The following is a 17,377-nucleotide window of genomic DNA, read 5'->3' as shown; positions in this document are numbered from 1 at the left end:
TGAGGCAGCGCACATCCTTTTTCCAGACCGAAACCGCACGTCTGCAAGCAATGACCACACAAACCAAACGACAGAAAAGACCCGGAAGTTCACGTGACAAAGCTGCAACGTTTCTAGATAAAGATAGTTGGGAAACTTCGCCGGCGAGCCATGGAGCAGAGCGGCCCCACGCGATCGCCGTCTAGGCGGTGGCGCTGCGGTCGCTTTAGGATGAGCGCGTCGTCTGCTACTCCCAGTTCAACGTTTTTAGATAATATAATCAACATAAACTACGAGGAGGCAATCGGTACGTCATATTTCTCTAAACCGCGGAAAGAAGGGCTTCCAATTTTTTCCGATATTTACAGCCAAAAGCTCAACCTCGAGCATCCTTACCTCACGTACCCCAGACGTAGAGCGCAATGGGCGCAATGCAATGAGCCAATGGGCGCCGCGGCGGTGAAGAGAAATCGTGGCCTCTGAGATTAAGCGCAATGTTAAAGTACCGATGCCTGAGGTGGTCACGGAGGCCATAGAAAACAAACGCGGTACTCCCACCACCCAAGAGATGGCGCTCGCATCTCTTTGAGATGAAATCGGCGACAGAAAGGGGCCGCATACCCGGACAGAGTTTTCCAACTGTCTTTATCTAGAAACGTTGCAAAGCTGCGCCGTGACGCAATGTCCGCAGAAAAAAATTACGTTGTTTTTGTGAGAAGCTGCGGCGGGTTTTTGTCACATGCTGGATAGATGATAATGGCTTTACCCTTTGTATCGGGCGGCAGCTTGCGCTACCTAGCCTGCCACATAGTGCCATAGTTGTCATACTTCGCACGTTGCGGGTGGCCATCGGGCGGCATCGTACGGCCTTGCATCAGCAAGGCTGGGAGCGAAGTTTTGGACGAGCATTTTTGCTAGGCACGAGCATTGTGCGTATTCAGGTGGTAGCCAGCGAGCGCTTATCTCGTCTTTCACAAGCTGACGTGTTCGTTAAAACCGTAGCGCAGTCGGCTAAAGGCGAACCATGCCGCAAGACGTGAACTCTGCTGACGACGGCGTCGGTCAGGCCGGCGAACCGGGGCAGAAAAGCGCCGTCCAGCTAAAGAAAGAGGCCAAGAAGAAGGAGAAGTTGGAGAAGTTCAAGCAAAAGCAGGAGAAGCTGCAGACCGCACAGCAGCCGAACACCGACGTGAGTGGGTTCCCATATGCGAGCTGGTTTCATTCATTCTCTCGCCGCGTGGCGACCTTAAAATCAAGGCTGCTCCCACTTCTTCCTTCGTTTGCGATCTGTTAATATTGGTGTGTCAACTGAACGACTTGTGTGTACTATATGGGTAAGGCAGCTTACACGTTAAAGAACCCCCAGGTGGTAAATTTCCTTCACACGGCGCCCCTCATAGCCTGAGTCGTTTTGGGACGTTAAGCTCCCATAAACCATTGACCAACATTTTGAATTGTCTTGCTGAGTCACCACTTGGTCACCCGAATACAGCAGACATAACCACACGTATGTTTGTATGATGTCATTTTTGCAAAGATACAGCAAAATTCTCTGTCTCGGATACGGCAGCGGTTTTCATTTCGGCTCCCGCGTGGCTGTACGCTCACGACCGGCCTACGAAATGGGTCACCAAGACCCGCCGCGTTCGGCTCTTATTATGTACCTCTGCTGTTTGCGTGCGAACGCACATAGCGTTTCACATGTGTTCTTTCTCGTGGCAGAAAAAGCCCAAGGAGAAGAAAGAAAAAGAAGTGATCACCTATGATAAGCCAACTGCACCAGGGGAAAAGAAAGGCAAGTAGGACACGAAGGAACGTGTGTATCACTGTTTGGGGGGATGCCAGCCAGGCACCCCGAAGGAGTGAGATGCATGTTGCTTGGATGGCCTTTGATATTCCCAGACGCTGTATCTGGTTCTGCAGTGTGTTAGTTGCATTCCTGTGGTGAGCAGTGTGGTGCATAAGTTGTGCGCCTGGGAGCACAAGTACTGCACTGCCAAACAGATGCGCCAAACCTCGGCTCTGTTGACAGCGGGAAAGTGGTGTAATTGTGCAGTTTACATGCCACATGTTACTAGGGCTAAAACACCCACAAAGGGCAGCGCGCAGGAACGCACAGGACAGGCGCTGGACTTCAACCGCCGTTCATTGCCCACGTATAAAATCACTAGGCGCATCTGCGCATGCTTGAGACTTATCTCTGATTAACACGATCGCAGGTTATCGCCCAAACACAGAGTACAATAAAGAAACGTAAATTTACAATAGGTGCGTGCTTTTTGCCAGGCATGCAATTTCTTTACTCATGAGGGCCATTGAAGGGGTGCTCACGCAGTTCTCTTTATGGACGCAAAAAGCCTCACATATTTCCCAATCGACCTGCTTGTCCAGCCGCTTCAGTGTTGCGGGGGTGCACTGCTCCTCCTCCTCTATTTCGCCATGTTTCTTTACACTAGCGGCCGCCAAGTGGCCCATCAGAGCTGTCGGTCAGTGCTTGCGCAATCTTTCATTCAGGAGGCACTGTCAGGCCCGTTGCTGAACACTCAAGTTCACCTTGTGTTGGCATGATTCCTGAAGGGCGCCTCTTAAGCAGTTCAAAAGCTATCCCTCTCTTCACAGTCTTTGAATGGGCCGAATAATAGCTTAGGGTTGGCCTTTTTTGACCGAGGACAATATGTCCACAAGACCGAATGATCATTAAAGCTGATGTTTAGATCAAGGTGCTGCAGGCAACCCTCATTGTCCTCGGTCAAAAAAGGCCAACCCTAAGCTATTATTCGGCCCATTCAAAGACTGTGAAGAGAGGGATAGCTTTTGAACTGCTTAAGAGGCGCCCTTCAGGAATCATGCCAACACAAGGTGAACTTGAGTGTTCAGCAACGGGCCTGACAGTGCCTCCTGAATGAAAGATTGCGCAAGCACTGACCGACAGCTCTGATGGGCCACTTGGCGGCCGCTAGTGTAAAGAAACATGGCGAAATAGAGGAGGAGGAGCAGTGCACCCCCGCAACACTGAAGCGGCTGGACAAGCAGGTCGATTGGGAAATATGTGAGGCTTTTTGCGTCCATAAAGAGAACTGCGTGAGCACCCCTTCAATGGCCCTCATGAGTAAAGAAATTGCATGCCTGGCAAAAAGCACGCACCTATTGTAAATTTACGTTTCTTTATTGTACTCTGTGTTTGGGCGATAACCTGCGATCGTGTTAATCAGAGATAAGTCTCAAGCATGCGCAGATGCGCCTAGTGATTTTATACGTGGGCAATGAACGGCGGTTGAAGTCCAGCGCCTGTCCTGTGCGTTCCTGCTCGCTGCCCTTTGTGGGTGTTTTAGCCCTAGTAACATGTGGCAGCCTGTGAACCAACTGGCCAGACTTTTGTGTCCAACTGTGCACAGGAAAGAGAGGTCATCCATCATTGCAAGGGTGAGATGTCCATCAGGAGTAGAAATGAGGATTGTGGCAGTTTTTTTGCCTTCCTGTTAAAGGGATACTGAAGCAAAATCTTAAAATTGTACAAAAACGCTCAAAATAGATTCTCAGAATGTGATTACACCGAAATCTAGCCGTCACTGTGCATATTTTTCAGCAGATGGTTTTATTTTCAATGTTTCATGAGTGCGCGCCAAGCCCTCCAGGCCAGCGCGAGGTAAAGAGCGTGGAAGTCATGGCACCCTCCCGCGGCGACAGATATGGCGGCACCCTTCAATGCATGGCGCCTCGCTTCGGACTGGTTTTTGTTATTGTTACTGCCTTTTTCAGCACATTCAATGGCCATAAATGGGCCACCGGTCTTTCGCTTCGTCTCATATCGGATCTAAGGAAACGTACGAGTAATAAATTTGCTTTATTTTTTTATTTAGAGTGACGATTCTGCCCCCTTTAGGTTAAGAGGTGCGTCGGTTTGTTGACAACAATGGTTCCCTTCTTAACCACCAGATGGCACCACTAGTCTGAACATGTCGCGCCTCTGTTTTAAAAGTGAGAATGTTAGAAATGGCGTAAGGTCTGGAAAAAATAGCTGCATTTAGCGTGTGTAAACGTGCATACGGTTATGGTATGTAGACAGCATCGATTAACCTCTTGCCACATCTGTGTACGCAGATGGTGATGAGCAGCCGAAGCAGAACTAAAAACTGGAAAACCCGCCAGCAATTCTGCTCCTGCGGGAACGGTGATGTCTAGTCGTAGCTTCCAGGGGCAACGATACGGCACTAAATCGTGGAAAAAAACATGTTAGCCACCTTTTTCGCTAAAATGCATGTCGCGTTTATCAGTTTCAGCAGTCAAGCTCTTGTTTACATGTGAAAGAGCAGCTCCAAAAGTTTGGTTCAGTATCCCTTTAATGGATGACGTTTTGCTTATTGGGTTGCAAAAGTTCACACTTTTGTCATTGCAGTAGGAAGGAGGGATTTTCTGACTGGAAAATTAAATCTTAGGTTCCAGGTTTACTTAGGAAAATTGCTTGCCCGTCTCCGTTTCATAAAATTTTCTTTTTTTCCCAAATGTCTTCTCAATTTGGCCAGTGGTGTAAGGTCACCAATCCCTGTTGCTGTACCAGTGTTGTGCTCAGCTCATTCATTTACCATCTTTCAAGTCAGCACTTACTGACTACCTTTTGTAATAGCACAGTCTTGTTAACCAATCTGCACTCTGTGTGCGTTTTTCTCCCTGCTTTGTACCCACCCCCCTCTGCCCTGAGGGATTAACAAGATCTCTGATGTTATGCCCTGCACAGACACGTCGGGTCCCATGCCAGATGCGTACAGCCCCCGGTATGTGGAGGCGGCCTGGTACGCCTGGTGGGAGAAAAGCCACTTCTTCAAGCCTGAGTACGGGGTGAGCCTTCTGTTTCTTCACCACATGTTGAGGCCAAGTGCACCTGGCTCTTGGCGCAGATTGGCTGAAAACACAATTCTGGGCTGCCCAGTCCACTCCCTGGTGCTGCCATTGGTGGCTCATAATGCCTTGCCTCCTGACCCACTCCGCCCGTTTCCGATCTCTTAACCTATCATTTTTCTTTCCACAGCTCGCTGCGTTGTCCTTAACCCCTTTCCTCTCGAGGGATATGGGTGTAAACCACCATTCATGATCTGAGAGAACTATATGCGCTCCACCCCATTCTTATTCTTCTACTTATTTCCCTCTCCAGATCTGCGGTCACTACCTGCCCTAAGTAGAGATGTCCTCTTCCAGCACCTCGCATACAATTGTAAACTACTGTTGCCTTCAGAGTCTGTTGAACATTACTTTAGTTTTCTGCATGTTAATTTTTAGATCCACCGTTCTGCTCTGCATTGATCATGTTTTGCAGTTCTTGTCCTGAGTGGCTTAGCAAGGCAATGTCATCAGCGAATCGCAAATTACTCAGCTATTCTCCATTAACTCTTATCCCCAACTCTTCCCATTCCAGTCCCCGGAATACCTTCTGTAAGCATGCGGTGAATAGCATTGGGGAGATTGTGTGTCCCTGCCTGACACCTTTCCGTATTGGAATTTTATTGCTGCCTTTATAGAGGACTATGGTAGCTGTGCAGTCATTGTAAATATGTTCCAATATTTTCACATAACACTTTTGTACACCCTGATTCCGCAATGCCTCCGTGACTGCTGAGGTTTCTACTGAGTCGAATGCTTTCTCGTAATCAATGAACACTAATATAAGGGTCTGTTATATTCTGCACATTTCTCGATCACCTGATTGATAGTGTGAATATGGTCTGTTGTCGAGTATCCTTTACGAAAGCCTGCCTGATCATTTGGTTGACTGAAGTCCAAGGTTGTCCTGACTCTATTAGTGATTACCTTAGTGAATACCTTGTAGGCAACGGACAGCAAGCTGATTGGTCTGTAATTCTTCAAGTCCCTGACGTCTCCTTTCTTATGAATTCAGATAATGTTAGCGTTCTTCCAAGCCTCGAGGTCACAAGGCAGTGCGTATGCAGGGGTGGCTAGTTTTTGTAGCACAATCTCCCCTCCGTCCTTCAACACATCTGCTGTTGCCTGATCCTCACCAGCTGCTTTCCCCTAAGGCTTTCATTACTGGCAGGATGTCCCATTGCTGTCTCATTATCGTCCTGATTGCACTGGTACACACTTGTGTAGAACTTAACTATCTTATCCACATTGCCCTGTTTGCCTAGCTATCTGGCTTGAGTGTATTGTGCAGGCCCTTTGGAAAATCTGAGGTGTTGCCCGGCTTCACAGTGCCCCTCAGTGTTCGTGCCGCACAGCAGGAATACACGTCGTGACCCGGGACGCAGGGAGCGTGCTAATCCCCTGAGAGAGCTTGCCAGTATCCTAACCATCCTGCCTGCTACTTCTATTGTGCACTCCGTAATGGTATCTGTGAGGTTATCGTTCAAACATTAACTCAGTTAAAGCCGAATATCTGTTCTGCAGCGAGATTCTGAATTCTTCTACTTTCCCTCTTGCTGCTAGCTCCTTAATGGGATTCTGCTTCACTAGTTTCTTTCGTTCCCTCTTCAAGTGTAAGGTAATTCAAGACGTTACACTATTCTGTGGTTGCTACAAGGGACCTTTCCGAGGACCTCCACATGCCCTACAATGCCAGGGTGAGTGCACAATGTGCAGTCCACTTCCTGTTCTTTCATTTGCAGGAGAAGGTATTCATGGTCTGTAAATTATTTCTGTCTGTGCACTCTACTAATCAGTTCCCCCCTGCTGTTCCTGGTGCCATAGTTGCCTACTGCCTGGTCTCCGGCCTGCTTCTTTCGTACTTTGGCATTGAAGTCGCCCATCAGTACAGTCTCAGGGGTGGAAGTGCTGCGCCATTTGCGCCATGCTGTGCCAATTTGATCTCCTGCGCCTAAATGGCAATTTACGCCCATTGCAGGTATACAGAGCCAAATTTAGCCGAGTGTTATTGTCGGCTGGGCGACACTGGGCGCTCACTATGAAATGGACGCAACCGCATTGGCATCGACAGTTGGGTTCCCTCTTGGAGGAAGGATAGAAAAATTAGCGAAGACACTATGGAAATTCCAAAGTGTGCTTGGCGAAAGCCTTGTGGCTTTCCTGCCACAACCGCCGCTTTCCCGAACAGCTTGGCGCGTGGCGAGCTTCCCGCATGTGCGGTTTTTATTTTCTTTGGTGGCTGCGGTCTCTATTTTGAATGCAGTGTTTTTGAGCGAGCTCTTTGGCACCCGTTTTGCGGTGTCGCTGTTGTCTGTTCGGTGTTCATTGGCGTTGACATTTTACAGTCTGATCATTTTAAGGAAAGGAAGCATTGCAGTGTTTCAGAGGGAGCTCTTTGGCGCCTGTTTTGTGGTTGTTGGTGTTCATTGGTGTTGGCGTAAGGAAAGGAAGCGCTCATAACTGCCTTCAGTGGATGCCCACTTTTGGGTGGTTGTGGCTGCAGGGGCCGTTGCCTAGCAGCAGGGAGGAGGGGCTGGAAATTCTGTTTGAGGAAAGGAAATTGCGAGCGGAGGAGAGATTCCACACACTGTGAGCAGATGCTGGGACCATGAAGGGGACAGCTAGCACCGGATGGGGATCGGATAGGCCCGGCTGACTGGCGGCAGACCGAACGGTTCGGGTGTTGAGGAGTCCTGGAAAGCCAGCTCGAGTGGGACGGGTAAACAGCACGCAAATATAATTTTATTTACCGGAGCTAATTTAACAAACAAATTACGAGCTTCTTACACATGGAGCTGCCAGGGGCTTACTACCCATTGTGCGAGATACCGTTGTGCTCGTACCTCGCACGCAGTGGACGTTGCTTTGGCTTGGCCTGGCCAGTTACGGGGTTACATCTTCACAGCGGCGTCCCCTCGCTACTCACGCCTTTCACAGCAACGCATTCGCGCCGATTTTCTACAGCCTGCCTTGAGTGCACCCGCGTGCATTTTTTTTTTTTTTCATATACGCTTGGGTAATAAATTCTTGGTGCACATTTACGCGAGGGCGCAAATTATGTGAGTGCCTTCTTGTTGGTTTGGCTGCGGCAATTTTCCCAATTTTCCCAATCCACCAGTTGGCGGGTATTCTTTTTTTTTTTTTTTCCGGTCCTGACATAGTACATTTGAGATTTTGCTGCACTCTTTTGACGGTTTTGACGAACTGTCGCCATGATGTTGTTCTCTTGTTTTTTTTTTTTCTGAACTGAAATTGATGACAGCTAATTTACTGCAAGTACTCCTTGTAGTAGCTGCCACATGTCTATTTTTTTATGAACTCTAGCAAATATCTTTATAACGATTGCAGTCCTTGTAAAGAATTCTGGCCTGTAGGATTTATGATCAATATTTGTGCAGTTTTTGGGTGAGTTGCAAACAAAATTGCTCTCAGTCGCATTTAAATGTCGCCAGTCTGCTCCTAAAGTGCTCCGAAATAGCCTAGAAATTGCTCCAAAGCTGCTCCAAAATGGGCCTTTTGCTGCTCCAAAGCTGCTCCAAAATAAGACTTTTGCTGCTCCCGTGCCTGCTCCAAAAAGGTGGAGCCTGCTTCCACCCCTGTACAGTAGCAGTGTATACTGTGTTTCTGCTTTGCTCATTTGCCGGTTCCATGTCTTCATAGAAGCTTTTGATGATTTGGTTGGTCATCATGGCTGGATGTAGGCGCTCAAGCATGTACCACATTCAGTTTGTACCTCTTATTGAACCCAATTACGATAACTGCCACCCTCTTGTTATTGTCGAATTCCTCTATGTTGCCAGCGCTGTGTCGCGATTGATCAGGAACTAATGAGGGTGGTGGCTATTTTGTGTCACACTGGCTGCTTTATGACCCTGTCTGGCGATGAAAATTTTCTATTGGCTACTTGCTGGCTACTTTGAAGTTCTATTTTGGCGCCATTATTTTCAACCCCTTATGATGACTTGAGCTCGTCTTGAGCAATTGCCACTTTTTTACTAATGACAATCTGAGGTAGTGTTCTGCAATGTTCCAAGTCAAATACTAGTGCGTTTCTATTTAGAACATAGATGGCAACACAGATTCCATTTTTTGCACTTGTATTGAATGAGAGTTTGCACAACAGATGGCAGAAGGCGTGCCTTGCGCTTTCAAACAAACATCCATTCTGGTATGGGAGGTCAGTCTCCGTCAGATGATAGTGCAAGTGATGAGGATGTCGTGTTTTATTCTGCTAGTGAAGAAGATGGTGATGAGTCCCAGTGGAAGAAAGCAGGGATGGCCAGCTCCCGCGAATGGTGCAACCACTTTGATGATCCTGCTGTTACTGTAGGGGAGACAAACCGGTGTTCTCAAAATGGTCTCATGAAAAGGACTCTTAGCCTCAAGTTGCTGCAGGGCAGAAACCAAATGGTACTGGCTGAGACCCATCATGTTGCCCTTACGTGGAAGGACAACCTGTGTTTGGCCATACACAAAGGCTGTGTGTACACAGGGGTGCCATTTCCCCTGACAAAATGGGCAGCCAAACAGGCGACAAGTGCACAGGTGCTGCTGTCAGCACTGAATGAGGCGGCACCTCACCTGGAGAGTGAAGGACCAGCTGCACATTCTGCCGCAAGGAGGTCTGGCCCAGGTGGGGTCTCATCCCAGGTATGGGATAAGGGGGCGAGGAATGACCAGTAAAACGTTTGTGCAAATATTTTTTTGTTTTAAGCATGCTACTGAAGCATTTCACGTCATAAAAAAAGTGGCAATTTTAGAATGTAATTTTTTGTTTTGTTTAATGAGCCCTTAACTCTCGCTACCGTGGAAAAAATGGACGACTTGGAGTGTACTGAAAGAAAAAAAATTTTTTTCACAAGAAACAACACACCCAGCGCATATTGCAATGCATGAAATTGTAGCTTAATAGTTACACTTCTGAATGAAACAAGCAGCAGAGTCATGAGTGCAAAAGTACATGAACACACATTTGTGAAATATGCCAAAAACACAAAAAAAGTATACGGCAAAAACAAGAATTACCAGCTGCACTGAGCCAGAACTTGATTAGAGGAAAACTGGAATATACAAACGGTTTCACATCTTTATAGCTGTCATTATTCCAAGTTTCAGCTATGAGAAAAAAAATCAGGGGGCACTTTGTTGACCTAAAGTGCGGTGAGGCGAAAGCCTTAAGCGTGGTGTTGCTGCTTGTGTCACTGATGTGTGGTTAAGGTGTTAAGCTTCGCCTCTAAGAGCGGAATGTGACAGCGTCTTGCAACGCTGCCAGGGAGTCCATTGAACGCCATCGCCCATTCGGTTCTACGCCTCGCTCGTCGGTAAATTGGTTTTTGAGGAAAGGAAATGTATCTGTCTCGCATATCTCGGTGGACACCTGAACCTCTTCGTAACGGGAAGGGAAGAAGATGGGAATGAATGTAGACACCGTATTCACAAGACGCGCCTTTGTTCATTCCAAACCATTGAGCTGGCATGGCGGAGTGGTAGCGTGCTCGTCTCGCACTCCGGAGACCGGGGTTCGATTCCCGAGCTCGGCCAATTTCCTACTCGGTTTTATTTATTTATCTGGTCTGACTAGAAAGGTTAATTAGGCTAATTGGTTAAGTAAGCAATTGACTAAACTCAGCCCCACTTACTTGGAGCATCACTATACGATCCCTTTAATCAATTGAATGGTTACTAGCCAAAGTACAATTGGCCCCGTTTGAAATTCGCGCACTGTGACGTCACGACCATTTCGACCAATTGAAAAGCGTGACATTTCTGTCGACAACCCCTGCTTACAACGATGAGGCATTAAAGGCTTAAAAAAATTACTGCACTTTCCATGGCCGGTCAAGTCAGGGGTCATGACTGTGGTGCCACTGTGAAGAGCAACCAGGGGTGAAGATGTGAAGCAGAGGTAGACTGACAGGTGCTTCACATAATGTTTGATCTTTGGTTGGTTGGTTTATGGGGTTTAACGTCCCAAAGCGACTGAGGCTATGAGAGACGCCGTAGTGGAGGGCTCCGGAAATTTCGACCACCTGGGGTTCTTTAACGTGCACTGACATCGCACAGTACACGGGCCTCGAATTTCTCCTCCAAAGAAATTCAACCGCCGCGGCCGGGATCGAACCCGCGTCTTTCGGGCCAGCAGCCGAGCACCATAGCCACTGAGCCACCGCGGCGGCATTGTTTGATCTTTGTTCCTCCCTTGTTCTCTGATAGCCGAGCTTGCAGTTTCTTCTTTTTTCCATTTTTTTTGGTTGGTGTTGAATGGATTCTATGGGAGGATCGGGGGCGTGGACTTCTTTTACCTCATCATGCCAGAAGGTTTCTTGAATGAGCTGCTCCCTGAAAGCCCGCCGATAAAATTTGGCATTTTAGGCAAGCTCTAGAACATCAGGATGGATGAAGTTTTATTGATGTGGTTCAAAAGCCAGGACACTTTCCGAGCCTTGCCAGTACAGTCGCCGACCAATTTTTCGCACTCAGTGGGACCTGGAAAATGGTCCAAATAATCGAACAGTCCGAAAAATCCGTGAACTTAAAAAAATAAACTTTTCTGCGAAAAACCAGCTTTCAAAATCGCGAAAACCGCCGCTCCCCATGTTCCGCCTGCAAGCGATAATATTACTCTGAGTCATAGCCGTGCTTTCCTCATGCCTGCATGCTGTCACATCGTGGTACCAGACAGTGCGACGTGGTCGCGGTCATGCCGCGAATGAATGCACTCGCTGCGCGAAGCAAGAACAGTCGGTTTGCATGGGGCAGTGACGTTTGCGGAGACCGAGAGGTAGCCCACGGGAAGACGCGAGCACCTCTGAATGCAGTCCCCCCTCCCCCTGTCTACCGCGTTTGCTGCCCCACACCGCGGGGTGTGTCGTCCAAGCCACGGCGGACGCTGCAGCTGTCCCGTTCTCAATGCGATCGCAGGCCCTTCGTAGGCCATCTCGATGGCAATGGAAAGCATCTCATTATCTCGAATGGCAACGATGGAGAACAAATAGCCAAGCCTATCCAAGCCCGTCCGATTGCGCCCGCCGAGCTCATTCCGTTTAAATCCAAGATGGCGCCTTTCACGGTGGTGGAAAACGGGTTGGTAGTGACAGTGATGCCCGCTCGCGTCTACATTAGGCCGAAATAACAACAAACTTTCGGTTGAAAAACGATCACCACAGTAATGTTGGTTTTAGTCCGAAAATCCAAACTTTCAGACTCTGCAAGTCCAAAATATCGGTCATGAAAATGTACACATTCCTATGAGGTGCGCGACGGTTCCTCAGCGAAGTCCGAAATATCGGTTGGCTACTGTAGATCCTCTGGGTCCGCGACATGCAAAAAGAAACAAAGCAAAAAACCAATTTCAGGAAATGATGGCAGAATAGACTATTCCTGTACTTCAATAGAGATGGTCAACAATTGCAATGAACTTGAGCATCTGCAAGGGATTCACCTCCTCCCATGAGCTGCCATTCATGATCCGAGAGAACCAGCTGTGCACAATTTCTAGTTCAATAATGCAGTTTGAAAACGGATGTCATCCTAGGTGTAATTGAAGGCTTCCACTTGGAAAGCTGCCATTTTGAGTTCAGTGTTCATGGTGAACATTTAATAATTAGTTTATTTATTTGCAGCCTGCCTATGGCTTGAAGGCCCTAGTCCAGAATTTTTATGCTATTATTTATTGTTCTTTATTAACAACTGTATTCACATTGTCAGTTCTGTTGTATTCGGTTACAAATTTGGCACAAAGATTAAATGGCATGGCTAGTTTTGGCTTCCTTTAGAACACCCCTGCTCCTCCTCCGAGTGGTAGCTCCACAGTGTTTGTTGAGATGTGCATAGTCCAAGCTGTGCAGCAAATTGAGATTACCCAAGGCATTCCGTCACTCGTCACCCCAGCGCAAGAATTTTTGAGCTAGCATCAATAGGAGCGGAGTTATAGACGATTGAAAATCACGCTCCTCCTCTCCCCCCTCAACGGGGCAGCAACAAGAAAAAAAATAGTCTGGGCCCTGCCCTGGTTGTCTACCAGCAGCAGCGTCTCTCCGGTCTTTCTTCGCCTTCCTGGATTATCGCGGGTGGCGCCCGAGGGGGCAGAGGTAAACTGAAACCATATGTGCTCATGCTTGCCCCAGGCGCAGCGGCACGAGCAGATGTGCCCGTGGCTGCCGTGGCTCCAGCAAATGACAGCGTGTGGTGGCCTGCCGACGTCTGTTTTCCCGATTTTAGTTTCAAAACTACAAAGATGCTACAAAGACACCAATCGGAATTAAAAAAAATGTGATATTTAAAAATTCATAATAAATTTGCCAGCTCTGTTCTGGAGATTGCTACTTGGCGTGAATGCTTCTTAGCATCATTTCTAAGCACTGAAAACATTTACAAGCGACTTTTAATTCATTGCACAGTCCCTTTAAAGGGAGCTTTTTTTATTATTTATTTATTTACAGAATACCTGCGTCGCCTCGAAGGCATTATCGCAGGGGAGGCAGTTTCAAAACAACGTATTCATTTTCACACAAAAAGCAACAAGAACATTAAGCGAAGTTAACATCAAAGTAAAAACAAAACAATAAGTGAACATTATTAAAGGTAACAGAAATCTTGAACAATAGTAGGAAAGGATTAGATTGTCAGGAATACAGTCGACAGTAAAAATCGCGATTATCAAAGACTGAAACACACTCTTCCGGCAGCAAGTTCCAGTCTTTCACAGTTTGTGGAAAGAATGATTTAGAAAAACTGTTTGTGTTAGTATTGTATTTGCGCACCTTCTTGGAGTGGTCGTGCCGAGTCGAGACGTAAGTTGGTTCCAAAAGGTAGTTACAGCTATCAATCCCTGTTTGATTGTAGAAGATGCGGTGCAAGAATTTAAGTCTCAAATTTTTTCTTCTGATGTTTAACGGTTCCCAGCCCAGCAGTGATTTTATCTCAGTGATACTCTGGAAGGGATTATAATTATTGGATACGAAGCGTGCAGCCTGATTTTGGAGTTTTTCTATTGCTTCAATCAAGTATGCCTGATATGGGTCCCAAATAATGGAGGCGTAATCGAGGATAGATCTGACGTGCAAGAAATAAAGTGTTTCTTTAACATCTTTTGATGCTGATTTGAAATTTCTATGAATTTGATGTGATTGGGGCCAAAGTGTCAGTTCTGTGTTGGAGCTAAACTGCTGCTCTGTCCAGTGCCTGGGATTCCCTGGCACCAGCAGCAGTTTTTCCGATGCGCCGTGCTCAAGAGTTTCCCCCGTGGGAGTGCAGCTTCCTGGTGATGTCTGAGTCCCTCTCCCCCCCTCTGCAGGGAAGGGATCCCCTGGCGGAGAACCCCAGGGGGCGCTTTGTGATGGTCATCCCGCCGCCCAATGTCACTGGCAGCCTGCACCTGGGGCATGCCCTCACCTCAGCTGTGGAAGATGCCATCACCCGCTGGTGAGTGCGCCTCCACTCCACACGCTGGAAGCTCGTTTGTTGGGTCAAGGGGCTCAACAGGCGATTATCCAGACATTCGTTTGTTTGTGCACAGGCATACATCAGAGGGGTGCAGATTTTTCTCCCAGATTCGAGGGCTAATTTTCAGGGTGCGCACCATCACGCAATGTGCAGAAAAAAAAAAAATAACTAAAACACACCAATCGGGGAATGAGTGGCATTTACTCTACATTCAGTCGTCCCGACTCTGAGCTGGTGCCGTGCTGCGGTGCATGCTCATCCCACAAGAAGCCGCACAGCCTTGTTCTGCACTTCCATCGCACAGCAGAGCAGCTCTCCTTCTTCCAGTCCGGGACACTCGCACGGCTTGCCTTGGAAAGCGCTCTTTTTGCAGCCTGTGTCCCTCAGTGCATCCTTTTGGTTGCCTCACTGTGCTAAAACTGTGAAGCTCGGTGGCAGCACATGAAAGCCACAACTACAGTGAACTAACATGCCACCACAACTCACAAAAGTCTGGAGCTGGTGATACCGATGTCGATATGGATAGCGGGAGCTCGTGGGGGAGGAAAAAGTTGACAGTGATGATGAGCCTTGGGCGCCATCCGTGGGCAGCACCGGGAAGCTCCTGTGTGGCCTCCGCGATCGGGCGCACCGTTGCTGACAGCAGAAGCCCTGCCTGGGTAGTTGTGCGGTTGTGATGTCTCCAGCTGAAGTGGATGCCTCTGCTCCCCACAGGCACCGGATGAAGGGGCGCACAACACTGTGGAACCCTGGCTGCGATCACGCCGGCATTGCAACCCAGGTGGTGGTGGAAAAAAAGCTGTGGCGTGAAACGTCCCAGACTCGTCATGACATTGGCCGGGAAGCATTTGTGCAACAGGTCTGGAAGTGGAAGGAGGAGTATGTTGTTTTTATTCTATGCATTTGGAGCATGGCTGATGCTGTACCAGAGTGATTGTGCTTCAAAGCTGGTTTTGTGTGTGACTTGAGGTCAGCCAGCTCCCTCCCTACCGCTCGTGCAGCAGGTGGATGCTTGTACAAACACTGGTGTTGCAGACCATGGGGAAGTCTTTTTTAGAAGGGAACACAAGAGGCAGTAGAGGGCACCAACTAGCCTAGCAAAAAGTTCTACTGGAAGGGAGGCTTTGCATGTTAGCATGTTCATAAGAGAGCAAACTAATGCTTTACGACTTTTCACGTGACAGCATCAAGGAGCTCATGTCGCGGCAAAGCCGGTGTCGGCATTGTTGGTTGTTTGTTGTTGTAACATGAAACACGAGATAAAAAAGTCTTGTGGAGATACAGGGAGAATCAGGGTCTTTCAGATTGCGAGCACGCTCAGACAAAGGCTCGCTGATTTGAACTGAAGGAAAAGTGGGCCTAATGAATGTGTTGTGGTCTTTTACTTTGTGAACTGTCTGTGTGGACGGATGCGTACATGAGTAATTATGCGTATGCGAATTTTGAAAATGAACCCAATAACAATCATGTTCTACTCTGTAAAGCATTTTATTTATTTATTTTTACAAAATACCCCTAAAGGCCCTCAAGAGGGTATTACATAGGGGGGGCGGGGCACAGGCAATAGATCAAAATAAAACAAAACCACACATGTAAAACAACAAAAGCACAAATAAAACACTTAGCATGACATAAATAAGCAAAAGAATCGAAAGTGCGGCAGCGTGGCAAACAGTGCAAATTACTACAGTATTAAAATTATACAAACAACACTAATGCAAGAATCATTTTAATAACATACCATGCAAAAAAAGGAAACCATGAACAAATAAAATGACAATGTACGCAAGGAGTTAAGCAGTAGGTATTGAAGATATAAGATTAAAATATTTATCAGGATCAGTGGTGGTAGCGATATGTGAAGGCAGGGTGTTCCAGTCAGATACTGTGCATAGTAAGAATAAATGCGCATAGTTGAATGTTCTGTACGTGAAATGCCTAAATTTAAAGGGATGATCGCGGCGGTCAAAAGTCAGAGGCAAAGAAAAAAGTTGCTATGAAGTGAGCGATGATGATACAGTTTATGAAAAAGTGATAGTCGTGCAACTTTGCAGCGGAGACATAAATTGTTGAGACCTGCGTGTTTCTTCAAGGCTGTGATGCTGGTATTGACATGAATAATCAGAATAAATAAAACGAACTGTGCGGTTCTGCAATGATTCAGTGTTATTTATTAGGTAAGATTGGTACGGGTCCCAAATAGCCGAGGCATAGTATTCAATTGTAGGTCGAATTAGAGTGGTATAGGCATGGGCACGGAGGTGAGGAGGAGCATGCTTTAGGTTATGTTTTAAGGGACTTAATGATGTCAATTGGCTGCCATGAGCTGTGGCAAAGCAGTGCCACCTATGTTGTGGAGATGAAAGTAAATGCGACGAACAGCTTGCGCTGAGGCACGACAGGTGGCATTATGACTGTGTTCGGTTTGTGGAGTTGTGCGTTCCACAGCCACTGGGGCCATGAGGGATGCCGTAGTGAAGCACTCTGGTAATTTCGGCCACCTGGGGTTCTTCGACATGCACTGACAGGGGTTGTGGATTTGAATTTGGAGGACCGGCAGACTGAAGTCGTCAACTGGTCTGAATGCGGAGCCCAGTGATAGCACACCTCTGTGGGCTTCAGACGGGGGCCACGTTCTGAGCCAGCCATGGCGATGTCAGAGAACCCTTGCTGTGGTGCACGTGTGCTGCTGGGGTCAACCTCCATTGCGGCCCCTCTTTCACTACAAGCTACCTCCTCGCCTTTCCACAAAGGCCAATTCAGGGAGCAGTGTCGCTGCGGCCTGTTCGTGATAGAGATGTGTCCAACGGGCTAGGCCGAACGGACTCCCTGGCAACATGCTCCCACTCTTACACGTGAAGCTTAAGTGTCCTCCGGTTTTTTTTTGGTTGTTCAAGAATTCTTTCATACTGGAGACTAGCACTGAGTGGAACCACCTTCCACCCCACTTATCTCCAAGCATATCATTGAACAAGCGTCTGCATCATGATTTTTGCCTGTACTTTTGTATTTTTTTTTTCACCCTCTATAACGCCCTGCAGGTATTGTAATAAATATTGTTTGCAGTCAGAGAAAGGAA

General features: G+C 47.6%; 1 protein-coding gene across 6 annotated transcripts in view; it reads left to right on the top strand.

The window, feature by feature from the left end:
• The first annotated feature begins 789 nt into the window (after positions 1 to 789).
• ValRS (Valyl-tRNA synthetase) overlaps positions 790 to 17,377 on the top strand; it is a 111,840-nt gene continuing 95,252 nt past the window's right edge. For 4 of the 6 annotated variants that reach the window (XM_089563279.1, XM_089563282.1, XM_089563278.1 and 1 more), the window contains exons 1-5: positions 791 to 1,168; positions 1,702 to 1,774; positions 4,715 to 4,815; positions 14,150 to 14,277; positions 15,013 to 15,177. In XM_089563279.1, coding sequence (XP_089419405.1) covers positions 1,004 to 1,168; positions 1,702 to 1,774; positions 4,715 to 4,815; positions 14,150 to 14,277; positions 15,013 to 15,177 — 632 coding nt within the window. In that variant the 5' untranslated portion in view covers positions 791 to 1,003. Of the gene's footprint in view, positions 1,169 to 1,701; positions 1,775 to 4,714; positions 4,816 to 14,149; positions 14,278 to 15,012; positions 15,178 to 17,377 lie in introns of all 6 variants that reach the window. The other 2 variants (XM_089563277.1, XM_089563280.1) reach the window with 2 other exon arrangements.

This window comes from Amblyomma mixtum, chromosome 10 (assembly GCF_055824585.1).
Source record: "Amblyomma mixtum isolate Tamu chromosome 10, ASM5582458v1, whole genome shotgun sequence".
Taxonomy (NCBI): domain Eukaryota; kingdom Metazoa; phylum Arthropoda; class Arachnida; order Ixodida; family Ixodidae; genus Amblyomma; species Amblyomma mixtum.
This window is presented reverse-complemented; position numbering and strand designations above follow the sequence as displayed.